Source organism: Phacochoerus africanus, chromosome 8 (assembly GCF_016906955.1).
Source record: "Phacochoerus africanus isolate WHEZ1 chromosome 8, ROS_Pafr_v1, whole genome shotgun sequence".
Taxonomy (NCBI): domain Eukaryota; kingdom Metazoa; phylum Chordata; class Mammalia; order Artiodactyla; family Suidae; genus Phacochoerus; species Phacochoerus africanus.
Genome location: NC_062551.1, coordinates 1,501,704 through 1,529,153, shown reverse-complemented (window position 1 = coordinate 1,529,153; position 27,450 = coordinate 1,501,704). Strand labels below are relative to the sequence as shown.

Here is a 27,450-nt window from a genome sequence, read left to right as displayed (position 1 = left end):
ACCCCGGGCACAGCCCCCCACGGCAGGGCCTCCCGGGCGCGCACTCACCCTTCCCAATCTGGATGAAGCCCAGCAGGATGATCAAGGCCAGAGCCAGGAGTTTGGCGGCAGCAAAGACGTCCTGCACACGGGTGGCGGCCTTCACGCTGTAGCAGTTCACGGCCGTGAGCAGCACTGCGGAGACAGGGGTGGCGAGTGAGACCTGGGCAGCCCTTCCTGGGTCTGACCTTCTCTGGACTCCAGCCTCAAGGTCACAGGCTGAGAGCCCGGGGGAGGGGGCGGGGGGGGGCCTTCCATAGAGGATTTGTTTTTTGGCCTCTTAACTGGACATCGAGGGCCCCACACACACCTGAGACCCTCTTGGCGGAGCCTTTGGGGACAGCGCTGAGCTCAGAGCAGGTTAAAAGCACACACATGCCACCTGGGGGCTGCAGTCACCTTTCTGCTCGCATTCAACACTCTAGCCCCACTTCTCAAGGCCCTCCCACAGGCCCCCAGACTTATGGAGGCAGGAACCCCTACCGCAGGGAAAGAGGGGAGGGGGTGGGTCCTTAGGGGCAATTCTGATGTCCGGGGCGGGGGGGGGGGGGCTGAAGAAGACACACGGCTGGGGTCCAAGCACCAACCCTGCTGCTGGGGTCACAGCAGACACCAAACAGTCACACTCCACAGAGGCCCGGGGAGACCCCCAGCCCTGCGCAGAGGTGGGGCTGCACTTAGAGCTCAGGGACCATCAACACAGCCGCTCCATAAATTCACAGGAAAATCAGCCCAAACGCAAGGCGACGAACCCACCCTCAGCCCACCCCTGCCTACTGCCTACTTCCTTGCTGCCGCCGCCTCTGCCGAGCCCCATGTGGAACAGGTGGTGAGGCCAGCTTCCGGGCCACTCCTGCCCTCACACTGCTGCTGCCACCAGCTGCCCAGGGAGGCTGGCCAGGGCGCAGGTGGGGCCTTTTATGCTGGGCGGTTGGCGGTCAAACATTAACCAGCGTTGCCTGGTCCTCCAGAGCCCCGAGCGGGGCTTCGGTGAGAAAGCCTGGAACCCGGGGCTGGCAGGTGCCACGTGGCTTCCTCCCCAGCTAAATTAATTACATACACTGTCACAGCAGGAGGAACAGGTCCCAAACAAATCCACAGCTCATTAGCTGAATGAGACAGACAGTTGAGGTGGGAGAAAAACAGGAAATGGCCCGAGAGCTTAGCTGAGGACCTGGGGCCTCAGGGCACCCTGCCTCCACCCAGTATTCGTTTCAGAAATTAAATGACACCCAAACAGCACCCCACCCAAACAGCACCCCGTCACCTTCCCTCTACTGCTCTAAGCCTGGCTAATGCAACTGCTGCCCAAGACTGCCATATGCCCTCAGAGAGTTCAGGCGGAAAACTGCTCACGCCCCAGGTACCTGTGCCACAGCATGGAAGCCACTTCCAGTAGCAGGAGCTAAGCCCAGGCGGGGAAGGGCTCAGGTGGGGGGGCCGACGTGTGCCGGGCAAACAGTGGCCTTCGCCAGCGGCCTTCACTGTGAGGCTCTGCGTGGACACACACACACACACACACACACACACACAGAGTCAGCCCAGGCCTTCAGGACTAATGGGGGACAGCTGTCTGCCCTAGTGAGCACCCCAGCACTGCCACTCCCAGCACAGGAAAGGAAACAGGCTCAGGGAGGCCTCCCGTCGTCCAGGGGGCCGGGGGCAGACCCGGGGCTCAGGGCCGCTGGTGCCCTGCCCCCATCTGAGAGGAGGGTGAGCAGCAGATCCCTTTCTCCTGAACGACCTGGCTGGCACCCGCTGCCACGTGGCAGGGAGCCAGGGGGAGGGGGCATTGTGGGCAGCCCTGCTCCCTTCCCGCCACCTGGGGAGCCTGGGCACAGCAGGGGGCTTTTCCGGGACAGTCTCAAGGCTCCCTAAAGGGAGTGTGAAAAGGCTTCCTCTCCCGGATGCTCTGTGGCAAGAAGCTGGCAGATTGCATCAGGACTCCATTCATGTCCTGCGGGCGAGAGGGGGAGGTGTGGCCAAGCCACACGCAGGAGGGAGGCGGCTCTACTGCCGCTGCCGGCAAGGGCACAGCCATCTCACTGCCGCCTCTACAGGACTCACCCGGTGTGGGGGCTCTGCCCCCGGGGGAGCAGGGGGGCTTCCCCCACCTCCCAGATGAGGACTCTGAGTTTCCGGGAGGGGGTGCGGCTGGAGCCGAGCCCCCAGCCCCAGGGCCCCACCCTGCCCCACCGAGCGCCGCCCAGCAGGTGTCAGAGGCCCCGCACTCCGATAGGACAGGGTGGCCTTCGCAGTCAGGAGGGCAAGGCGAGGACCCAGGACAAAGGGAACTTTGTAATACTCACTTCGTTTTACAGAAAGAACCAAAACATCAGATCAAAGGTTTTGGGGTTTTTTTTGTCTTTTGTCTTTTTAAGATGAAAGTTTAATGCTCATTGACTTGATGAGTAAACACAGGCTCCATAGCGTCCTTTCTAAAACCTCCAAATGAAAGAGTCAGAAGAGTAAAGGGGTCGCCAGTGAGCCTTGACCAAAGCGGTCCTGGGGGGCAGTCTGGGGGGCTGGGTTCGCAGCTGCATCACCTGCACAAGGTGCTTAAGCTTCCGCACCTGCAGGATGGGGGCCTGGGGCCTGGGGAGGCTCTGGGTGAAACAAGTGTCACACCCAGACTTGTCCGCAGCCCCCCCAGCCCCCACCATGTATGCTGTGGGGGCGGCGGGCGGACACACACAGCACACCCTAGGCCACCGGCAGGCTGGTGAGTGAGGTGAGGCAGGTACACTGTCAGGAGCTCACTCTTGGGGTTCCCTTGCCAGCACCCCCAGATAAGCACAGCAACAGCTGGGGCAGGGGAGATAGAGCCCAGTGCCCTGCAGACAGCGGCTCTGGGGCCCGTGCAGAGGCAGGAGCCCGCCCTTCAGGGCTGTGCCTGCCCTGTCCTCCTGCTGTGACACAGCCACCTAGAGGGCTGGCAGGGGAGCCCACTGCCTCCTGCAGAGTCTCTGTCCCTCTGCCAAGGGGCCCCCCAGGGCTCTACCTGCATCCCGTCCTCATGACGTCCAGTGAGAGACGGAAGAGCCCTTGGTGTTCCTGCCAAGACCTCTTGTCACCAGCCTCCAGGAGGGTGCTTATCTGAGCACCCAGCTCCCTCTCCCCTCAGCACGGCCTGGCCTGAACTCTCACCCCAGCCTGACCTGGCCTGGTTATCTCGACGGCCAGGCCTCCGGGATCCACCTCCAGGCTCAGCCGCCAGCCCTGGGTCTGCCCCCAGGCCTGACTGCTGAGACAGGACTTCATGTGGGCAGGTCTCACGGCTCCTTTATGTGACCAGCGGCTGGCTGTCTGACTCACACTGGAGGGCTCGCAGTTCAAGGGGAGCCTGTCCCGGTTTAAACACACCAAAACCAAACACAGAACACACACCCAAATCCACTCTACCAGGAGGGTAAAACCCTGACAGGAGTTATCAGCCTGGTACCCAGGAGTCTGTGGACGCCAGTAAACAAAACCAGCAATGGTCCTGGCCACGAGGGCAAGGGATGAGCGCCTGCTGTATACTGAGGCTCGGTACGCGCACCCGCTGTATACTCAGGCCCAGTGCGGGCACCTGCTGCATCCTGAGGCTCACTCCATCCCAGGGTGGCCGCCGACTCCAAGCCCCACACCCTCACCGCCTCTGCTCACCTGAGGTCTCACACACCACAGCCAGGCTGCGAGCTCAAGGGACCAGGTGGCACCAGAGCATCGGGGGCTGGCCCGCCCCACTCGTCAGAAAACCCACTCCCCCCCTCCCCTGTGTCTCTGATGGGACTGCGGCTCCCTCATGCCTAGTCCAGGGTCGCAGGGATTGTTCCCCACCCCGTGCCCCACCATGAAAAGGGGTGAGTGCAGCTGTCACCTGGGTTGGACACAGGCCCAGTGGGCAGAGCCCCAGAACCTGGAACCCACCAGCGGGTTCCTCAAATGAGCCTCTTAGAAAAATGTGCTTTTTTGCACAAGGCTTGAGGATTCCTTGGATAAATGGGGCCAGGACTGGAGGCAGAGAGGGTTGGAGGCCGAGGACAGCTCCACACAGATGGGAGCGGCCCAGACGCCAGGCAATGAGCTCTGCCACCTCCCCCACCCCGCGGGCCCCGAGACGGCAGCGGACATGGCTGGTAGGCTGCGCGGGCTGCAGGAACTGGAGCAGCCACTGGCACCAGGCCAGAGAGCAGTACCAGCTGACCACTGCGCCTGTGGCCACACAGACCAGGGCCCAGCAGCCTGCCCGTCTGCCCAATCCGCCCACTGACCAGGGGCTCTCACTGGGCATCCAGGCCTGGAGCCCTGGCTGCAGGTGGGCTGAGGCTCCTGGCCTGGGGCCAGTGAGCACAGGCTTCTAAGTGGCCCAGGTGGCCTGAGGCGGACATGACCACTGAGAAAGCATCTGGTCGCTCTGGGGTCCCATCTTGCCTTTACCCACAGTCCAAAGCCGCCCGGGACACGGGGATGCAGGGTTTAGTGGGTGCTCAGCGAGCCAGGCCCTGCGCCCCGGCCCTGGACACCCAGACGTCGCCTGGGACAACCTCATACGGCAGGTCCCTACCTCCGACACAGCTCAGGGACACCAACGCCAGAGTTCCCAGGACCCCGTGGAGACCCGGGGGGTGACTTCATGACGGGTAAGTCACCTCTACCAGCTCCAAGACAGTGAACACACAGGAGCCAGTGGCACGCAAACAAGTGAGAAGGCTGGCCTCACCGCCGGACACACTCGAATGCGGAGCCCGCTCAGGGCGGCAGCCTGGCTTCGGATCTACCCCGCTCAAGAGCCTCCAAGTTCCCGTCATGGTGCAGTGGAAACGAATCTGTCTAGGAACCATGAGGTTGTGGATTCAATCCCTGGTCTGGCTCAGTGGGTTAGGGACCCAGCATTGCCGTGAGCTGTGCTGTAGGTCGCAGACACGGCTTGGATCCCGCGTTGCTGTAGCCGCGGTGTAGGCCGGCAGCTGTAGCTTGGATTCAACCCCTAGCCTGGGAATCTCTGTATGCCACAGTCGTGGCCCTAAAAAGCAAAGTAAAATAAAATGAAATAAAATGAAATGAAGTGAAATAAAATGAAATGAAGTAAAATAAAATGAAAAGACAGGAGCCTCCAGAGTGTCCAGAGAACTGAAGGAAAATAAAGGAACTGCCAGGGGCTGAGGCTGCTCGGATGGCACCCAACCCAGGTCCAGTCTCCCAGGAGCAGCCAGACCTGAAACCTCAGGCCCATCGGGACACCGCCCCTTCAAATGCCCCGTCCCTGTCGAGTCACTGATTTCCTGCAAAAAGAATTATTAAGAGGCTGTGCCACTTTTTCAAGTGCAACCAGCCCTGGAACATGTGTTTCACGTTTTCCATTTGTAACCGGGACTGGGTGACTCCCAGCCACAGAGCTGCCCTGGCCGCATGTCTGGAACAGGGGCGTCTGGGACAGGGTTGACACTTCATTTCAAAACTCCTCAGAAAAAGGCAGATTCAGTCCACTCTGAGGTCTGCTGAGGCTGGCAGGAAGCCCTGCTAGGGGCCATGGCTCACTTTTTTGGGTTCTTCTGAAGCAGAGCCCTGCAGAATACAGAGGTTCCCAAGCCCCCCGCTTCCAGGGCCCCAGGAACAGCCAGGATGCGTAGGAAGGAGCCCCCGCCCTAAATTGGCCTAGATTTCTGACACGCTGTGGGACTCTGGACAGTGAACTTGGCAGGTTTGAGCCTGCTGCCTCATCAGCTAAACAGGCATACCGCTGCCAGCCCCATGGGTGAATTCTGACCGGCAAACGCAGTGTCCGGCTTGCCTCCAGGTCACTAATCCGAGCGGTCACTGCTGAGGACAGCCAAGGCTGTATGTGCAGGGACTCTGGGATCAATCTCATCCCCGGCCCACACCTTCGGGGCCTGCAAACTCCCACCACAGCCCCACCCAAACCTGCTGCAGCTTCCCCAGCACCTTCATTTGCCAGCTGGGGTCCATGGAGCTCAGAGAGGTTGTCCGACTTGTTGGAAGTCACACAGCGATCACCAGGGGAGTGGGGCGAGTCCACCCGGGCCTCCTAAGTCCAACTCCAGTGCTCTGGACACTTAACAGCGTCCTTCAACTCTGGCTGCCCGGAGAGGTCCCACCCCTGCTCCCCACCAGCCACTGCTTTCCCCCCCACACACTGTGCTCCCACCTTGCTAGGTGCAGCCAGGGAGACCCACCACGGGGGTGGGGGGCAACACCCACAGAGCTCCACCCTCCACAAACCCATGAGGGGCCGGCTGAGTAGGGGGCATGGCCTCGCACTGGTTCAGACCCGAGTCTGAAGCAGGCTGTTGTATTAGGGGTGGGGAGGGGAGGGCCTTGGACAGGTGTCTTGCGCACGACGTGCCTGGAGCACTGCCTGTCCCGGCCACGGCCCCTGCCCCATTAAGCTACAGGATGTATTCTCGCGTGCCCCCCCCCAACCAGGCAGGGCCACCCCAGGACGTGTGGACCTGAGAGGAACTGAAGCTGAGCTGAGAGTCCCCTCCCCGCAAGACTAAGGGACACTCATTGTACCTGTGACAAGGCCACGCGCGGACCCCCGAGGTCCCTCTGTGTCTCAGCAGAGGCGAGCAGACCCGCTCACCCCCTGCCCCATCCTTCAGGCTCCCTGGGGGGACTTCTGTCCCCAGCACCCCTCCCCCACACCCCCTTCGTCCTTTCCCTCGGCTCTGAGTAACACGTGGCTCCTACCGCGTGGGGTAGCCAGGCCTTAAGTGGCTCCAGCCAGGCCCCCTCCACCCACCTCCTGCACCGCAGTGGGGGAAGCACCTGCTCCCCCAGGGTGTCCACTGGCTAGGCGCACCTGCTCCGCTGTGCCTCTTTCCTGGACAGTCCCTCTGACACCAGACCCCTGTTGCGATGGACAGGCTGAGTCATACACCCTCCACCCAGCTCTGCCCTGCCCCAGGCTCTCTCTGAAACAGGCCCAGAGAGGCCAAGCACCTGGCCCCAGGTCACACAGCCAGCCGGTCCCCTGGAAGGGGACCTGTGTCCATGCTGAGGGCCGAATCCCATACCAGCTCACGGGGACAGGGACAAAACACTGGGCTGGCTGCAGGGTTACAGTGGGGGCCTGCCGTGGGCCCATGGCTCCGGACAGTGGCCTCGGTCCTGCACTAGCTACATCTGGGGCGACTCACAGACGATTGGGTTGTCAGCCAGCAGCCAAGGTCACGGTGACTCAGCGTGGACTAGGCTGCCCCCATCAGGGTGAAGCCTTCTGAACACGTATATCCCCCCGAACCCCAGCGGAAGCGTGGGTGCAGCCCAGGGGCACAACCTAGCCAGGAGGCAGATCTGAGGGTAGGACAGCCCACCGGAGGCCACAGGAGTGCAGGCTACCTGGACTGCCTACCCTTCCAGCAGGAATTCAGGAGCCCCTAGGACTGAAGAAAGATGGGTGGGGGCCTCCTGCTAGGGTCCCGACCATCACAGCCAAGGAGCTGCTGGGCTGGGCAGCGTCCTGCTGGTAGGGACAGAACAGGGCAAAGCCCCCGGTGGGGACAGGGGTTGCTCTGGGCCCCCAGCCAGCAATCCAGACGAGGGCCCAGGAAGGTCACACGGACAGGGGCTGGACTCACATGCCCCCGGTCTCTGGCACCTGCTGTGAGTCACGGAAGGAGGGGCAGGAACTGGAGACCAACGTGGGCACAGGACAGGGCCCGCCTGGCCCTGGAAGCTCGTTCGTGAAGCAAAGAGAAAGGTGGACAATTTCCTAGACGGCTCCCTGTAAGGGGTCTGACCCCCCGAAGCCAGGGTGGGGAGGCCCGGGTGGGCAGTGCTTCCCAGGGTCCGGGACAGACACTGCGCACCCGATCCAGCAAGTGCCCAGTGTGGCCACCACACCGTCCCGGGCTCCTGCCGCTCTCCACCCTCACCAGACTCTGTGTGTCCCCATGCGGGTGACAAAGATGGCTGGGGGGGGGGAGGGCGCTACAGCCTGGGCTCCCACCCCCGGTGGCCTCAGTCTCCTGGCTGTCACGTGGGGGCACCGTCTCCGGGAGAAGCTGAGGCCGTGGGGGTCTGGGAACCCAGTGGCTGGGAGTCTGGAGTGAACGTGCTGCGTGCGAGGCTCCGGGCAGAGTGTGCACATTCCACGGGATTATGCGAGGGGTCCGAGGCCGGCGAGAGGGTCAGGGAGCCCACCCTGCCCGCCGCCCCCCGCTGCCCTAGGTCACGCGCTCTGTGAAGCACCCGCTACCGCGGTCCCATGACTCAGGCCCGGGCACTTTCACGTCTGGCGGGGAAAGCCGGATTTCAGCGCTAATTGCCAGGCTGCAGTCTGCACGCAGCTCACAGCGCGGGATGCTGGGCTCGCCAGCTCCTTGGAGACACACAGAAGCCTCAGCTTCACGGGGCGAGGGGCTCAAGCCGGGCGGCTGGCAGGCGTCCAGGCACTCTGAGCCGGGTGTTGGTGGCGCGCAGGCCTCGCGGTGACAGGCCTGGTCTGGGCCCCGGGGACACAGTGGTGGACACGTCGTGCAGGCGCCCACACCACCGGGAGGGGTCTCGACGGGCAGCCTGGCCTCCCCCGACCCTGGTCACCACCCCGCCCCACAACCCTACCTGGGAGTCCGCTGGGCTCGCTCGCCCACAGCCAACCTCCTGCCGCATCTGCACCCGTCCCTGCCGGGGGGCAGGTGTGCCCCAGCCCGCAGGACGATACCAGGACAGCCCCCCAGCCCCGACGCAGAGCCGCCAGGCCTCCCTCTGCCTCTTCACCCCTCCCTTCGTTTTGCTTAAAGAGGGGAGAGTGTTTTCCAGGGCAGCTCGAGAGACCAAGGGTGACACCTGACAGAGAGCAGGGGGACAAACAGCTGCAGCCACCCGGGAGCCAGGCTCGGGCAATACGCCATGGCCCGAGTCCCCGCAAACACCCGCCACACCACGAACCCACGTGTCGCCGAGGAGGAAACCCAGACTTGGAGGCCGCGGTTTCTCGAAACCGAACCTGGATCTCGGTGCAGATGGCAGGCTCCTGACCCGACCCCCCCGCAGAGGAGATCTCAGGACACACGGGCCCAGAGGAACCACAGCTGAACACCCCTCCCCCACTCCACACAGGGTCACAGTGTGTTGGGGGGGGACTCTAGGGGACCTTTGGCGACCCCGTCTGTCTCCTGTGAGAAGGCAGGTGCTTTCTGGGCCCCACAAAGGACCACCAGGAAGGGCTGTCCCGACCCCAGAGTCCCATTCTTAGCCACCAGCAGACCTGCCAGGGTCTGTAAGACTGATGGCTGATGTGTGTGACACATAGGGGGTCTGGGGGCTATCCTGGCAGACACCACTGATGGGGGGGGGGGGCCACCCGGTCTGCAGCCACTGTCCTTTCACCTACCTGTCCTGGGCCATGGAGACAGGCTCCGACTGAGCAGAGGGCAAAGGGAGCCCCTTCAAACCTTCTTTTAAGAGCCTCTCCGAGAGATACAGGACTGGATCAGGTCACAGCTGTGTTTCGGAACCACAGTGGCTCCACATGCCTGCCCTGGGGCCCGTTCTCTCTGTGGCACCTGCCCCCAGCCTTTCCAGATCCCACCAGACCCACAGAGAGGCAGTCAGAGAGGTTGGATAAACTGGACCAGAACTCAGGTCAGCAAGAACCTCAGCTCTGCCACAAAGACCAGCCTGGCGTCCCCCACAACTCAAACAAACGGTACCAGTAAGCAGTTTCATGATCCGTGTAAACCTAGACTCCACCAGACGCCCAGGCCAGTGGGAAGGCATTACGCACCTAGAATCCCTCCCCTTCGGGACTCGTTAAAAACGTGCAAACACCAGGGACACACCGTGAAAGGGCCGCTTTCCATCATTTCTATGTCAGACCTCCAAGAAAAGGGATTTTCGCCCATTTATATCACCAGCAGGCTCATTCTAACCACCAAAGCCAAGCACAGTCGCGATGAACAGAGAGCCGCCGTCCTGGGCCGGCCCAGAGGACAGAAGCCATCAAGCAGCCACACCGGGAGCTTGGCTCCAGCACCCAGCACACGTGGGCTGCTGGCTGGGGGTACAGAGGACCCTTCTCCTCTCAGAGGTTCTAGAACCCAGTCTGTGGGCAAGAAACAACACTCAGAAACTTCCATGGCTTTGCACTGCCTTCTCCGCGGCCCCCAAGGGCAGGCCCCCTCCCTGGACCTTTCTCTGTGCCCAAGGGAGAGCAGCTGTTCCGGCCATGTGCCCCCCACCCCACGCCAGACCCTGTACAAGTGCTCAGTCTTGCAGACAGCATCGCCCTTGTAACCGAAAATCTTCCCTTCAGGAGAAGCAATGCACACACACAGACACGTGCGGTTTCAGAGGAAAAGAGCTCCACAGGCTCAGAAGGACAGGAAGCATGTCACCCAGGGTCCCACCACAAGGGCTGCCATTCACGTGACCTCCCCGCTGGAGGCAGAGTGCTGGGCAGGATGTACCCCCCGCAGCCCCTGCAGAATTCTTCCGAGGCTTTACCTGCTTAAACCCAAAGTTTGTGTAAGTGCAGGATCCATTTTTCCAGACTAGAGAGCTGGCCCTGTAAGCACAGTGTTAGGTCGAGATCCTCCAGGCTGAGACTTTAAATCGGACCTAGCAAGGACGAACGTGGGCGTGACACAAATCAACCCAGAGGGGCTTTCTCGGACTCAGCCCAAAGCATCCTCTCAAAGGCCCACCGGAAGTCTCAGGTTCCCCAGTCCTCAGGCAGATCGCCTAGAGCCACGGCTATTCCTAGACGTGGCCCAAAGGTTTTTCCAAGTGGAATCCTCATTTCGGAGAGGCCTCAAAAGGCAAAATGTGCCCTCCCTGGTGTGGCTGCCACCAGGGTCTCAGGCCTCCTGGGGTCACCACTTTCTGGAGGGTGCCTCAGAGCTCTGGGACACCCCCGTCCCCCCAACTGCCCTGCCCCCAGCAACACGGTGAACTCATGCAGGAGGCTGTCCCTGTGCTCCAGAGCCCCAGCAGTACCAGGAGCTGCTCCAACTGATTACACCATCCCGTGTCTCGATCCGGAAACCACACACCAGCCCTGCCAGCACCACCAAGCTTGGGGCAGAGCCTCAAAGCAGGTGGCAGCTCTGAAAGCAGGACACTTCCACCTTGCAAGCAGGTTGGCGGAGGGGTAGGGGCAAAACTGCCAGAGGCCCCCAAACAAAGAAAAGATAAGGAAATCACATGTCTTTTAGTACAAAAGATTTTCTTCCCTGAAATCCCAAGAGAAGACAGCCCACCAGCATTCTGGGACCTTACCCACCAACGTTAGGGCTACACCTGATGGCTGCTTTCGGCCCAACCTGGGACCCCCAAACCTAGCCCCCATCACCCACATGTAAGCTGCAGCCAAGCACCCCTCCTCCACCAGTCACTAGGCAACCTTCAGGAGACTCCACGGTGCTGCCTAAACGTGCAGCTCATTCACTGCCCACACAGAATTTTATTACTATTGGTTTTTGTATGAGTCAGCCTTTCTTGATAAGCTGGTTTAAATGCTTTTTTAAAAAAAACTACGATCGCTCTAGACAAACAGTAAGCATTTGGGAACTCAGGAAATTCGCTTTTCAGACGCTCCACGTGGGTGCCTTGCAATCAGACAGGGTATTACTCCGCTCCAAGGCCTCTGAAGGACTAAGCCGAGTTACGGCCAGAGGCGCGAGGCGGGGACCTACTGGCCGTCTCACTGCGGAATTCCAGGCGAGGTGGAGACGAATGAATGAAACGCACGTGGGTTCTGGGCCCAGGGCCCTTAGGTCTAAAACTGCGGGGTCGGCCTGGAACAGGGGATGTGGGGGATGGCCGGAGGCGGCCTGGGGATGGTCCAGGAGTGCGGGGACAGCCGGGGACGCGGGCGCGCGGCGATCTCGGCTCCCCCTCCCCGCGTCCCCAGGTTCCCCCCGCCGGTACTCACGCACGCATAGGCAGGCCACGAGCTTGGCGGCCTCCTCCGGCACCGGGCAGGTGGGGAAGAGCGGCTTGAGCAGGTAGGTGGCGAAGACGAGCGCCACGATGTACTGCGAGGAGGGCCGGATGATGAGCAGCTCGATCCAGAGCTTGAGAAAGGCGGGCAGCGAGCCGTACACTTCGAGCATGTAGGCGTAGTCTCCGCCAGACTTGGTGATGGTGGTGCCCAGCTCGGCGTAGCAGAGCGCGCCCACGATGGAGAAGACGCCGCAAACGGCCCACACCACCAGCGCCAGCCCGGGCGAGCCCGCCTCCTTGAGCACGCCGGTGGGCGTCACGAAGATGCCCGAGCCGATGATGGTGCCCACGATGATAGCCACGCCGTTGAGCAGGGTGATGTTGCGCTGCAGGGTCACGCCCTCGCCCTCCGCCGGCCGCGCGGCCAGCATCCGCTCCCGCGCCTGGCGCTCCTCCTCTGTGGCCGCCGCGGGAGCCGCCGGCGGGCGCCGCTTCAGGCCGGGGCCCGCCATGCTGCCGCGCGAGCTAGGCAGGGCGAGGGCGGGGCCGGGGCTGGGGCTGGGGCTGGGGCCGGACGCCGGGCGCGCGCCGCCCACTGGAGACAACCGGTTCCCACGGCGCTGCCGCCAAGCCGCTGCGTCAGCCAGTGGTGCGCCGCCGCCCTTTATACGCCGCCGCCGGCCCCGCCCCGACCGCCAGGCCCCGCCCCAAGCCCCGCCTGCGCGGCGCGCCCCGCCCCTCGCCTCCAGCCGCCCCGCCCGCGGTCGGCCGGCTCGGTGGTTCAGTCCAGCAGGTGGAGCGTGCAGACCCTGTCCGGCCGCGGCTGGCTCGCGATCTGGGCCCCAAGTGGTCCGGGGAGGCCTCGGCCGGTTCCCCGTGTGGAGCGCGCCGACCGCGTGCAGCCAAGCGTGGCGGGCCGTCCCGGTCCCGCGCGGTCCCGGGAGACCCAGGCCGGTGCCCCACACGTGGAGCGCCCCGGCCGCGTCCCCGAACCTGGCGGACGCGGATGGCCCTGGCCCCGCGGTGTACCGGAGGACCTCAGCCCGGCTCCTCGCAAGTGGAGCGTGCTGACCGCGTCCCACCGAGCCTGGCGGACGGATACCCGCAGCGCTTCGCGCACGTGAAGGGCCAGGCACCTTGCCCTCTTCGCCAGCGCCCGCAGTGGCCCAGAGCAAGCACCCAGGGACCTCGATGCTGCAGTGTGGGCCTGGGCGATACGGCAGGGCCAACCTGAGGCCACAGCACAGGATGGGTGGGATTTGGGGAGGCTCTGGGGTTCAGAGAAGACCTGCCTGCCCCCTGGAGTGCGCCCAGGCCCGGTGTGGCTCTGGCTTCCTGTTCCTGAGGTGATAGGATCTGCTCATCCTAGGGGCTTGGGCGCTACGAAAATGATCAGAACTGAGCGGGAGCCCCTGGAGGAAGCTCCAGGTTGGGCCTGGGGTCCTGAACTCAGAGAAGAGGGAAGCCCTGGAGGCCTCATGGGAGCTCATTCCTGGGCTCCGAAATTCCCATGTTTATCCCAAGGGAAACCTCCTTGCCAAAGAGCAGCATCCAGGGCGCGGCTTTGAGAAACAGCGAGAGGTGCTGGAAAACCAGGAATCTGCAGAAGCTTAGCTAAATTGATAAAGCAGGGATTCCCTGAAGGAGCACGGTGAGAACCCCTCCCCCACATCTAGCTGGAATATCCAAAGGTAGGCTGCAAGATGAAGGGGCTCTAGCCTTATTCTTTTTTTCTTTCTTTCTTTCTTTCTTTTTTTTTTTTGGTCTTTTCTGTCTTTTTAGGGCCCCACCCGCAGCATGTGGAGGTTCCCACGCTAGGCGTCTAATCGGAGCTGTAGCTGCCATCCTACACCATAGGCACAGCAACGCCAGATCCGAGCCACGTCTGCCACCTACTCCACAACTCATGGCAACGCCAGATCCTTAACCCACTGAGCGAGGCTACAGATCAAACCTGCAACCCCATGGTTCCTAGTCGAATTCGCTTCCACTGCGCCACGACGGGAACTCCTTGAGCCTTATTCTTAAAGAACTCCAGATTTCTGGATAGGAAGTGTGGCCAGGTACTAGTGGTCAGAATCAGAAGAGGACGTGCAGGAAGCCCAATCATTTCAGGCTTAGAAACAGGAAAGGATGAGAAATACTTGCTGATTGGCATTCCCGTCGTGGTTCAGTGGTTAACAAACCGGACTAGCATCCATAAGGATGCGGGTTGGATCCCTGGCCTCGCTCAGTGGGTTAAGGATCTGGCGTTGCCATGAGCTGTGGTGTAGGTCACAGACATGACTTGGATCCCGAGTTACTGTGGCTGTGGTGTAGGCTGGCAACTACAGCTTTGATTGGACCCCTAGCCTGGGAACCTCCGCAGGTGTGGCCCTAAAAAGACCAAAAAAAAAAAAAAAAAAGAAGAAGAAGAAAGAAAGAAATACTTGTGGATTAAGCTGACATGCGCACAGGGAAAGAATTTAGAGTCCCATCTCAGGGGAGTTTAGCCAGGGTGAGCCATTAGTGTTGCTAGTTTGTTTTGGCTGTGCCCGTGGCATGAAGAAGTTCCTAGGCCTGGGATCGAACCCCCACCACAGCAGTAACCAGAGCCACAGCGGTGACAACGCTGGGTCCTTAACCCCCTGAGCCCCCGGGGGCTCCCAGGGCGTGTCATTTGGACCTTCCACATCCCACCAGTCAAACCCGGCCCCCCCAACATGCCAGCCCTTCATCTGCGACGGTCCAGTCCAATGACCTGTCCATCACACAAATACTAACGTGCAAGATGTCTAAGTTGGTGGCTCCGGGGGGGAATCAAAAGTCATCTCTCTGCTCTTGTTCTCCCGCTGTCTTTTCAGAGGCTGCCGCTTGGCGGGAGGCCAGAAGACCAAGGGCTGAGCGGACTTCCTGAGCCTTTATCAGGCGCTGTGCTGAGCCCCGGGTGTGCACATTCTTATTTAATGGAGGAAGTGCCACTTTCATTGTGGACGAGGATGTGGAGGCTTGGCAGAGCAAGGGACCTTTTCTGACCAGGAGGTGGGCTGCAGCCCCATCCTTCAGGGCCTGAACTCAGCTGGTGTACTTCCCGTCATGCTGCACCCACCCCTTGCTGTTTCTTTACCTCTAGGCCATTCACAGCTAAGACGTGACCATCTCAGCATGCCCTTCAGTTTCACGTGGAAGGCAGTTAGTTGGCAATGCTCTCAAGGAGGGTCCCAAACTCCTCCACCTGGTGTTCCTGCCGCTGACACCTGCAGGTTCGTCCCCTGTGCAGGCCCCCGCACTGGGCTCCAGGCCCATGACAGCAAGTGCCTCCTCTAGACGCCCCAGATGCAGTCAAGCATTGCATGTGAGAGTGTGAAATTAACAACCCTGATAGGCCAGAGAAGCGGGCCAGTCCCATCCAGCTTTCCTGGAGTACAACTAACAAGGGCGGCGGAGGACGGGCGGGATGTGCACGTGGACCATTGGCGCCTCCTGTGGGGGCTCCTGGGAAGCCGTGCCAGACGGAATATCGGGAGGGTGAGGACACCCCAGGGGCATTTCTACCATCCCACGGCAGTTACGCCATCACTGTCAGTTTCTACTTAGTTTTCATGAGACCACCCTAGATTTCCAATGGCAAACTTGCCTTGGGATACGTATATATAATAAAACATGTTTGTCTCAGACCTGCCTAGTGCAAGTTGAAGTAAACCCTTACCCAGAACTCAACTCTAAAAAAAAAAAAACCCCCAAAAAAACAAAAAGCACAAACTTAGCAAAGAGCGCCATCTACTGGTGAGATGACAAAAAGGAGCTCTGAGTCCAAGGGCGACTCAACCAGCTCACTCAGCTCCTTCCAGGGACAGCCAGCCACGACCGGCACTGTGTTGTCTGCTCCCACCAGAGTTGGTGGAGAAGCTGGGAATTTCTACAGGGGAAGCTTTGGAGTTTCTGTTAAAGGCTTAAAGCCATGTGGTGCATCTGACCAGTGTTCCGTTTCTAGAAATTGCTCTAAAGCAGTAAAGGACGTGCTCTGTTTGGGCTACATGGTTGTTTGTTGTAGTCTTAAAAAACGCAGGAGGTAATATTGGAAATAACCCAAATGTCCTACCAGCTGCCTTGTAAACTTTGCTGTATCCGCTTGGCGGAATACACTGTAACCATTAAAAACCAGGGCAAACAAGAATCTTTTCCAGCTCGCCATGTCCCGCAGTGGATGGAGGGCTGGAGAATCACCTTCCGAAACCCCATGGCTGGACCCTCGGGTGTTCCCGCTGAGCAGGGACCCCACTCTACATTTTGAGATCTGGGAGGACCACCGTTTTTGGAGGAACGGGTAGTTCCTGTTTCTCAGGTGCAGGATGCGATCTGGCCCCAAGGCCACCTGCCTCTTCGTGGGGGAAGGTTTCCGGGGCCTCTCAGAACAGGGAGTGTTAGCCCTGGAGAAGCAGAGCTGCCTTGGAGCAAACAGGCAGGGCTTCAGTGGCAGAGCTGCCTCTCTGTAGGGGCTGTTGACTGTGACCCCCTTCGGGTAAGCCTCTTTCTCCTGTTTGGGGTTCAGAGGCTCTGGATCCCATCCTGGGAGCGAGAAGCCTGTCGTAGGAAGAGAGGCTGGACGTGGGGCCAACGTAGGGCGTGCTCTAGAAGCTTTTCCTGCCGGCTCTCTGAATCTCTCCTGTCATGTCCAAACCCTAAGTGATTTTCAGATTCCTGATGGCAAAATGTGGGCTGCTGAAAACAGGGCGGGGGCGGGGACGCGGGTGAAGCTTAAAGGCAGAAGCTCTGAGCTGTAAGACGAATGAGCTCCGGGTCTAAGGCAAAGCATTGTGACCAGTGGTAGCAAAAGCCTTGACTGTGTATTCGCAAGTTGCCGAGAGAGTAGATCTTACAGGTTCACATCCTGAGAAGAAAAATCGTAGCTACGGGAGGGATGGATATTAACTAAACGTCCTGGGTGATCATTTTGCAATATAAACAAATATCAAATCATTATGCTGTGCATCTGAAACTAATACAAGGTTATTCACCAATTAAACTGGGGGGAAAGGAAGGGAGGGTATGGCATGGCAGCAACAGAAATCATGGGCTTGACAGCCAGACGCCCCACGTTCCCGCCTGGGCCCCACTGCACACCTCCTGGAGGAGCTTGGGCAAACCCTACCCCTTGTTGGGCCTCCGTTTCACTTTCTATAAAATGGGAATCATAGGACCTACCGCCAATGAACTAACCCAGGGAAAGCGTCTGTCCCCAAAGAACAACTTGATAAGCAGCAACCGCTCGTAGAGGTGGTGGCAAATGGGCGGTAAATGGTGACCTTTATGCCAAGATGGCAACAGCCTCCATCTCCAGGTGGGGCCGGGGTTGGGGTGTGAGCTAGGAATTTTTTCTTCTCCATATTTCCCTGTTGTTTCTAAACTATCTGCAGTGAGGCTATACTATTTTTAGGCGGTTCATCTTAAAAAGTCCCGTTTTTACGGGTCCCCCAAATTGAAAAAAATGTAGCTGTGAGCACAGGTGCTGCCTGGTAGTCCTGCCTCCCTTTCCAAACGCAACGGCAGCTTTCTCTCCTCCAATCTTCTCTGGGGAAACAGGAGCATCTATAAAGACTTCCTCCTGCTTGTCTGACTGTTGCTGGAGAGGGACAAAGTCTGGCATTTGGGGCCCCCTGCCCGAGGAGAGTGTGGAATGGGCTTAAAAATCTCATGGGCAGAAGTGGATTCCACGTCCTTTGTAAACACCGCAAGCGCAGGTCACCAGCAGGTGTGCTTCTCTTCACCTGTTGTTTCTGCAGACAAATAGAGCTTACATCCATTTAGTGTGGTTTCCTGCTGTGTAGACAGACCTTTGCTCCGACAGGTGGTGCGTAGACAGGGTTCGGGATGCCTGCCTCCCTTCAAGGGCTGCGCTCGTGGGCACTCTGGCCTGGACAGCTGGCCCAGAACCGCACTTACTCACATGTGCACAGAGCGGCTGGTGGCCCAGGCTCCCAAGGGGAGCCCTGGTGGGGTCAACCTGTCCCCAGCTTCCACACCTGTGACAAGGGGCAAGTAACAGCACTTCCGTCTTAGGTGTGTGCGGCTGAAAGGACACGGGTGTGTGCAGCCTCTCCGACAGGGCCTCTCCGACCAGGTCTGTCTAGTTGGAAGTGACCACGATGGCAGCCAGGAGGCAGGAAGCTGGGAGGGAGCAAATGAGACGGCTCCTCATGCAGGGAGTCACATGTCCTTGGCTCCAAGGATGGGGGTTTTCCAGCGGGGGAAATGAAATTGTCAGGAACCATCAGGAACAGCTGAAACAAAGCCCACGTGTGGCCGGCAGAATTCACATGCTCACCAGTCTGGTCCTGGAAGCCAGGTGGTGTGGTGGCCTGAGTAAGCATTGCGCCTACCACAGACGGGTCACCAGCGGCCACTCACCAAACTCCCCGCCTGCCCTCTCCCTCCAGCCGCTGCCCGGACCCCGAGCAGGGTGTCTCCATGGTCGATGCGGGAATTAAATGACATAAAAGAGCTCGTCGTCCTGGCCTGGCCTCAACAGCCCCGACGTGGTGGTGCTGTACCCACACCGGCTTGGGAAACAGAACGTACCTTGGGCGCTTGCTGAGGGCAGCCCCACCTCTTCAAGCCTGCAGACAGGGACAGAACAGCGAGGCACCACGAAAGCATGGCTTTTTCAAAACACATTTCCAGAAGAAAAGACACGCGCTAGGTGAAAAGAACACAGACGTGTCCCACACGAGTGAGAACAAACACAGCAGGGCAGCCCCACGGGGGTGGTGGCGGGCGGCGGGGTGGGGTGGGGGGACTTTCACATCAGTAGAGGATTTATTGGGTACATTTTTTTTCCCAGGGAAAAATGTGACCTTGAAAGAAGAGCCAGGACCTAAGAGGACTCTACATACTCAGGGCATCCCGCTTGGATTCTCAGACGGATGAAAACCACAGCCATGGGAGTTCCCGCCGTGGCACAGTGGTTAATGAATCCAACTAGGAACCATGAGGTTGCGGGTTCGGTCCCTGGCCTCACTCAGCGGGTTAAGGACCCGATGTTGCCGTGAGCTGTGGTGTGGGTCACAGACACGGCTTGGATCCTGCATTGCTGTGGCTCTGGCGTAGGCCGGTGGCTTCAGCTCCGATTAGACCCCTAGCCTGGGAACCTCCATATGCTGTGGTAGCAGCTCAAGAAAAGGCAAAAAGACAAAACAAAGAAAAAACAAACAAACCAACAGAGAAAGAGTTTGCCTGGGTTTTATTGCTGTCCTGGGCTTGTGACCGGCCGCTGCGAGGGTCATGATTCCCGCAGGTTTGGCCTTTTGCTCAGAAAGCCGGCCTTGCTCATGGAAGATGCCGGAAGAGCACTAGTGGGAAACGGAGTTTGAGAGTTCGGTCCTGCCTGCCAGCTGATAGAGAAAGCATGTGGCCCCTGCAGAGAGCAACTGTCACTCAGCCACGGGAGCGCGTGAGGGACTGACCCGCCCCGAGGTGGACGGACCCTGAAAACCCTGTGCTCGGGGAAAGTGCTGGACGCGTGGCAGCGTCTGGTTCCATCTGTATGAAATGTCCAGAAAAGGTGAACCTGGGCAGACAGGGAGAGCATCGCCGGGGTTGCTGGGGCGGGGGCCGGGGGGGGGGGGGACCGGCTGGTAGCAGGGCCTCTTTTTTTCTTCCTGGCGACAAGATGTCTTGGAAACAGAGGGTGGTGAAGGTTGCACGTCGATGGGAGGCTGCGAGTCACCCAGCCGTCCACTTCAGAAGGGTTCAATGTCTTTGGTTAAACATGTACCACATTTAATTTTTTTAAATAAAAAGTCGGCATTTATTTATTTTACTTTAATATTTTCCATCTCGGTTTATCCCAGGAGATTGGATAGAGTTCCCTGGGCTGTACAGCAGGACCTCATTGCTTATCTGTTCTAAATGTAATAATTTGCATCGACTCACCCCAGACTCCCCGTCCGTCCTGCTTCCTCCCCTGCCCCCTTGGCAACCACAAGTCTGCTCTCCATGTCTGTGATTGGTTCCTGTTTTGGAGACAGGTTCGTTTGTGCCATATTTTAGATTCCACGCATGAGCGATAGTATATGGTATTTGTCTTTCTCTTTCTGGCATATGGTTAATTTTAATTTAATTTTAATTTGGGGGGCCACATCCCCAGCCTAAGCCAGGGATGGAACCTGTGCCACAGCAGCAAGTTGAGCCTCTATAGTGACACCACCAGACCCTTAACCCACTGAGCCACAAGAGAACTCTCAGTTAATTTTATATCACGTGAATTTTTACCTAAGCAACCCACGCAGGCCTGCAGTTAGAGGTTCTGGGTTCCAATGCTGCCTCCTACCAGGGTCCAGGGAGGGCCGGTGCTCAGCTTCTGGAGACTGCGTTTCCTCTTCTGTGCAGTAGGAAGTGTCAACCCCGGCCTCTGGATGGGTGGGAGGGCCAGGGTGAATCCCCCACTCCGGACGGAGCTGCGGCTGGTGGGCTGGTGAGAGGGCATGACCAGGGCCAGTGGACAGGCCAGCTGAGCACCGGATCCCACCTGGGTCCAACCCTTGACTTTCTTCCCCAGCAGAGCGGGCGCTGGAACACGTGTCAGGAGAGACGTGGAGAGACTGGCGGATGTGGCCATTTGTCCAGGTGTGGTCACTTCTTCAGATACGGTCACTTGTCTGGGTGCCATCACTTGTCCCGGTGCGGTCACTTGTCCAAATGTGGTCACTTGTCCCGGTGTCGTCACTTGTCCAGGTGTCGTCACTTGTCCCGGTGTCGTCACTTGTCCAGGTGTCGTCACTTGTCCAGGTCTGGTCACTTGTCCAGGTGTCGTCACTTGTCCAGGTGCGGTCACTTGTCCAGGTGTCGTCACATGTCCAGGTCTGGTCACTTCTTCAGATACGGTCACTTGTCTGGGTGCCATCACTTGTCCAGGTGTCATCACTTGTCCAGGTATGGTCACTTGTCCAAATGTGGTCACTTGTCCCGGTGCGGTCACTTGTCCAGGTGTCGTCACTTGTCCAGGTGTGGTCACATCTTCAGATACAGTCCCTTGTCTCGGCAGCAGGCATGTCTGTGTCATGCACCTGCTGAGCCCCTGGAATGAGCCTCATTTGCTTTCTGCTCTGTGTCCCCCCACTCAGCAGTTACTGCAGACCCTTTTGAGCCCCTGCCCAGCGCCTACCTCTCTCTGAGGACAAGTGCACCCACCCCATGGTTCCGGGCCAGGGGGTGTTCATGGCCTGTCAGTCTCTGGCGACAGCTAATCACCCCTTGACGTTGGCTACTCCCCCTGTGGGTCTGGCTTTGGGATTTGGGGTCCTCCTGGCTTCACTCCAGAGCCTGGGTCTAGTGGCCAGGGTCTCAGCTCGATTTCTTGGCACCTTTGAAATGCAGTTGGCACCTTTTTTCTCGGTGGCCATCCTGCACCCCCTGCACAGGCTCCTTTAGGAAGCAGCTGTTGTGCTGTCCCTCTGTTAGGGTTGAAAGGTGTCCCCCCGAACAGGATGTTGAGGTCCGAACTCCAGAACCTCACAATGTGGACGCCTTTGGCTATAGGGTTGCTGCAGGTACAACTGGTTAAGGCTCGGTCATCCCGGAGCCGCTAACCCAGCATGACTGGTGTCCTTTGAAGAAACGGCCGTGTGAGGGTGGGACAGCCAGGGCTGGTGGCTGTAGAGGGTGGAGGCACACAGCCACCAGCCAAGGATCACCAGTGACCCCAGAGGCTGGAAGAAGCAGGACAGACCCTCTGCTATAGGCTGCATGGCCCAGTCTCTCCCTCGTCACCTGCATCCCTGTGCCACCCGCTTCCTGACAACCTGGCCTTTCCTGAGGGATGGAGACGAGGGGTTGCAGAGCCAACACAGCTGGGCAAAGTGCCTGGAGAACCAGCTCCTGGCCAGGGACAGGGAGGACTGACCCTGATGTCAGCTTGCAGGTCAAACCCCCCTTGGACTGGCCACCTCTGGGATGGTTGGAGTGAAGGGCTGGGGCAGGGAGGCAGCTCAGCGCGGTTGGCTGGCTCCCCGGGGCAGCTCGGCCAGCAGGAAGGACTGGGTGCCAGGCTCACTCCATCAAGTGGACACAGGGGTGGGCAGGTCTCGGCTGCGTCTGCTCTCTTGGGAGAACCCAGGTGGTCCCAGGCGAGGCCCTGCCCCCTGTGCCCGACGACCGAGCAGTCCATTTGAGTGGGGTGACATGTGCGTCACCCCAAAGCAGCTTGGACTCCCCTGCTCCTGTGCCCACCTGGCCCATGGGGCTGCCCCGCCGGCCAAGGGTCTGACCATCTGCCTCCACTCAGCATACGCCGCTGTTTCAGTCTTTTCTGCCCTTTGCAGTTTCTAGAAATGAGTGGGAAATGCGAAAACAAAAGGGCTAAGAACTAAAAGCGCAGCTCTCACAACTTAAAATAGCCACTCAATAAAAATGCAATTTAAAAAAAGTAGCTGGAGTTGCAGGGGGAGTGGGAGGTCTTCAGCCTTGACTGGCTTTGTCCCTCTGCCCCGCCCCCTGCCTCCTGGGTAGCTCCATCCCCAGCGGTTTGCACTTGGCCTTCCCCTTGACGCCCACTTTCCTGCACACCCGCAGCCAGCTGGCCTGGAGAGCACAACGCAGCACCTCTCACCGCCACTGCCTGCGGGCTTCAGCCTGGGGCGGTTTGCCAGCTTTGCTTCTCCCAGCTTCGAGAGCCTGCGTGGTGACAGGTGCCTCCGCCCTGCAGCTGTCTTCACGCCCCGTCGGAGCCAAGCCCCCAAGCCCCACTCTAGACGTGTCCCCCTCCCCTGCCACCTGGCCCCTGGCTCACTTCGTCCTTGCCACGCGGGTCCTCTGCTGCCCCTGAACTTTCCAGAACCATCCCCAGTATCTGCATGACTCCCCCCTCACGTCCCGCAAACCCTTGCTCAGATGTCACCTTCTCAGTGAGGTCCCTGATGTGGCGGGGGTTTCCTGACCCGCTTTGCTTTCCCCGGAACCCTGGTGCCCTGCAGCCCCTCCCCCACTGGCTCGCTATACAAGGACCACCCGGACCAAGGCTGCTGTGTTGTTTCTATCCGTGATGTCCCCCCGAGTGTCTGGCTCACTAACCATACATCCTGGCGGTGGCGGGGGGTCTTTGCTACAGAGCAATGTTAAATCGGGGTGAAGCTGTGTGTTTCATTACGAAACACATCAAAGGACATGCAAAGAGGATGAATGCGACAAACCTGAGTATCCTGTCCGTTTTGATGTCTACACCTGTGAACCGTGTTTATGTGTTCAGGGACCTGGAAACCTGTAAGGCCCCCCACCCCCGGATTTCCAGAAATCAGTAAAAAGGATCAGAAGATTACACTTTGCTTAAAAATAATTTCCCTATGTCAATGCTATTAAAAGAAAAAAAACAAAAACAAAAAAAAACCCCTCCCGAACTGCCAAAGGACATTCTGACGGAAAATAATCTCAATCCTGAAAAAACATACAGGCTTTATCTTCAGAGTAGCAGTTGGTGAACGTATCTTAAGACGGGCGGAAACAGAAAACCTTTTTTTCCTGTTGACACGCATTTGAACATAGACACAGGAGCCAGGCATCTCTACTGCTCAGCCTCCAAGGTGTAAGCCCAGCCCGCATGCCAGGAAATGTGGGTTCGAACTGCCTCTCTCGCTGACCTTGCTCCCTCCTGGTCTTGGACGGGGAGCAGAGGGCAGCCTGCATCCCACGGGCGCTAAGCGGGGCCAGCCTCCCAGCGGCGCAGGTACCGCTGCGTCGGGAGGGACCTGCTCTTGGCTGCCATGGTTCCCAGAGCTGCTCCCATGGGCTCCTGTCCCTCCTCCCAGCGCCCAGCTCAGAGGTCGAGGGGAAATGTTGTACCCGTTAGGTCACAGCTGCCAAGGCAGATTTTGGGAGGCGAGTTCAAGTCCACATGTCAGAAATGTCTGGGAGGATGTTGTCAGCTACTGTGTACATACGGCATCTCCTCCTGGGAGGGCCGCACACGGTGGCGGCTCCCTGCCTTCTCCATGGAGAGCCATGCCTGCTCCATGTGCAGATCCACACCTGCTCCACACCTGTTCCGCACCTGCTCGACACCTGCTCCATGCAGATCCACACCTGCTCCACACCTGTTCCACACCTGTTCCGCACCTGCTCTATACCTGCTCCAGGCAGATCCACACCTGCTCCACTGTGTTTATTTTCTCTGGACTTCTCGAATTATGAGCATCAGATTCCCTGGCCGGAGGTGAATTTCTGATTGTTACCGGAAGCATCTGACACCCTGCCTTTCTTCCACCTGCTCAGCTAACATGTCACGATCGCTACCTCGGGAATGGCCTGCGGAGGGCTTCTAGGCCCCGAGAGCAGGGATGGTCGGAAACCACACACAGCGGGAGGTGCACAGCACAGGGTTACGGGAGGTGTCACAGGAGAGGGGGCTTCGGGCTGAGCCTGAAAATACGTTCAGGAGCAGAGCTGGAGGCGAAGGGCTATCCCAGGAGGGGACAGCCTGTCGAGGGAGCTGAGGCGGCACGTGTGCCTCTCTGGGGTCGGCCGTGGCACTTGGCTCTCAGAGCAGGGGCGCCTCAGTCACTGTCCACCAAACGGGTCTCTACTTAGTGCTGCGAGCAAGCGGGTGAGGACGCCACCCTCGGGGAAGCAAGCTGCCAGCGAGGTACCCATGTGAAGAAGGCACTGGTGCCCAGACCCAGAAGTCAGGGGACAGGACAGCTGGGGCTGCGAGGAAGAGGAGGAGGAAGCGTGGGGCCCGAGCACAGAGACTGGATGGCAGCCCAAGTGGGGAGCTGCGCTCAGAAGTGGGTGGGAAGGGAGCTTGGGGTCCAGATCATGCAGGAAGAAGCTCACGCTTAACCCCAAGTGTGACGGAAGCCTCGGTTTAGCAAAGGGAAGCGGAACGGCCAGGCTGATGTTCCCTCCCCACACTCTGCACCCTTAAGAGCAGAACAGGTTGGGTGGGGACAGGGAGATGCTGGAGGGGCTGGCAATGTAATTCTAGCTAGAAGTGGGGCGGCCCGGGGGCCATGCAAACACAGAGAATGGAGGACAGAAGTGGGTGTGGCACCTGGGGCTGGGGCTGGGCTGGGGGCGCCACCAACAGCACCTGCTGTGCCTTGGATGTGGGGATAAGGTGTGGTGGCTCCAGGGGACTCCCCGAGGCTGGCCTTAGAGCTGGTGGATGGAGGCCTTTAGGCAGGAGGGACAAGCCCTGCAGCACGAGGGACCTGCTATTGCTGGGGTGCAGCTGTACACCAGGCGCCATCCAGGGGCTCCAGGGAGGCCTCCTATGGTGTGTGTGTGTGGAGGGGGGGCAGGAGGGGAGAAGGAGCAGCTGTCAGGAGGTAGGAGTGTAGGGTGTCCCCCCGGGATGGCCGGGGTGGGAAGGGGCCAGATTTGAGGTTGTCACAGAAGGGACAGTGGGGCAGGGGTGGGCAGCTGCCCACATTTGTACTTTCACAAAATGAGAAGGTAACATAAAAGCGAAGGGGGGAAGCTTTGAAGTTTAAGGTTGGGCCAGGGATTCTGCAGCCTAATCCTAAACTGCAATCGCATCCCAGGGCCGTTCCCACGGACCCGCAGCCCTCGGCCTCCGCGTCTGGCCGCTGCCAAGGTCAGGGAGCGGCCGCACCGTGTTTGTTTTCTGTGCCGCGGCTGTGAGGGTGACATCGACGCCCTTCCTCTGGGTGTCTGCGGTTCTGCTGCACCGCCTGGGCCCCGTGTGGCTCCCGGGAGCGTCTCGGTGTCCCCGGGGTGACACCAGACTTGAGAAACAGCCTACGAAGCAGAGTGTCTACCGGGAGACAGACCTCTGCGCACGCAGAGTAGAGCCCGCTATGGACATGAGCCACCCACCTGCTCTCGGGGCTCTGGCTGGGACTGGGTGTCACGGTGGCCTGGCAGGTGGAGTCCCACTCAGGGCCCCGTGTCCTTTCTTCTCCTGCGAGTCCCTCTGCACAGCGGCCTTTCTCTGTCCCCAAGTCCCTGTGGGATGGACGGCCCATGGACAGTTGATGATGGCTACTCTCTACCCTTCTCCCAAGTCCCAACCCAGAGCGCCCCTCCAGTTGCGATCCTTCCCTCTGCCGCTGAGAACAGCCACCCTCCTAAGCTGCCGGACGGCTGCACAGGCGCCTTTGGGGATGGAGTTTCCATCCGAGCGTAGCCGCAGGTCATTGGACAGCAAGATCTCCCACTCAAGTGTCAAGTTCAGGGCTTTGCGTTTCTGCCGTGAGCCACTTCTTTTCTTGAGCGGCACACATCAGAGGGGCAGGAGCAAAAGAGGCCCCAGAGGGTGGCCTGGGGGCCGAGGGGGGGCTTGCTGCCGGCTCTGCCTTCTCCTGGGTAAGAGCCTCCACCTTCCCAGGAAGACCTGGGTGAGAGTCCAGAACTTTCACAGAGCTCATTAGAGCAAGTTAACCGCTGTGGCCTCACGCCCGCCCACCCGACGGTCGCTTGGAAAAACCCCCCCACTCCTCAGACCGGGGGGACCACAAGCCCCGGGGGTCGGGCCGGGCCTCCGCGTGGTCCTGACACACGGTGGGGCTGAGGGGTGTGGACGGTCCCTGACGACACTAAGCGCAAGTCCCCGCTGGGTCACTGTCGAGGCTGGCGGCAGCCGTGTCGTTAGGTTAACTCCCGCTGATGCTGGATAATCCCGGAGTGGGGCGTCCGCTCAGACGCTCACCAGAAACGTGTCGTTTCTCATCTCGTTTCTTTTTCAACGCCTATTTCGTGTCTTTCAAGGTGATCCACTTTTGCCAGCATCACCCCTGAACTTGATCCTTTGAAAGCCGCCGAAACACAATTGTGACTATTATTATTATGATGATGGTCTTTTTAAGGCTGCACCTGCGGCACACGGAGGTTCCCAGGCTCGGGGTGGAATCAGAGCGGTAGCCTCCGGCCTCCACCACAGCCACGGCCAGAGCAATGCAGGATCTGAGCCGCGTCTGCGACCTACCCCACAGCTCACGGCAACGCTGGATCCTTAACCCACTGAGCAAGGCCAGGGATCAAACCTGTGTCCTCATGGATACTAGTTGGGTTTGTTTCCGCTGAGCCACGACGGGAACGCCGAAACACAATGATTTTAATCCATCTTTGTCGAGAAGGGATTACCTGTGTCCCGCCTCAGTGAAGACAGCCCACCTATCTTGGCGATGCCTGGGGAAGCTGAGGAAAGATGCTAGGGGGCTGTGTGCCAGGCCGCCACCAGGTGAGCCCAGGCCCTGATCCCTCTGCAGCCCCTGCACCCCAGCGCCCCCCCCGGCACCCCCACATCCCGCTCCACGTGCTCTGGGAAGCATGCGAGTTGGATCCAGGGCAGAGCTGTGTCCTGTCTGCAGTCTCAGACACCTCAGCTCCAGAGGGGGCAGCAAAGTGCTTTCTCTAAATTGGGGTGTAAACATACGCCCCGCGAGTGTGTTAGGGCATCAACGCCGAGTTCACTCAACAGCTTTTCAAACACCAGGTCAAGACAGAGAGTCACACAATGGCCACTGGCCTGTCACATGTGATGTTTCAGTTAAATTCAGCCCCTCAGCCGCACTCACCTCACTGCAA

At 59.4% G+C, this 27,450-nt stretch overlaps 1 protein-coding gene across 1 annotated transcript in view; it reads right to left on the bottom strand.

The window, feature by feature from the left end:
• The window catches only part of SLC7A5 (solute carrier family 7 member 5), a 28,270-nt gene extending 15,760 nt beyond the window's left edge, over positions 1–12,510 (bottom strand). Inside the window, exons 1-2 of the mRNA XM_047790216.1 lie at positions 11,924–12,510; positions 49–174 (exon numbers count right to left, since the gene is read on the bottom strand). Coding sequence (XP_047646172.1) covers positions 49–174; positions 11,924–12,446 — 649 coding nt within the window. The 5' untranslated portion in view covers positions 12,447–12,510. The remainder of the gene's footprint in view (positions 1–48; positions 175–11,923) is intronic.
• Positions 12,511–27,450: the final 14,940 nt, after the last annotated feature.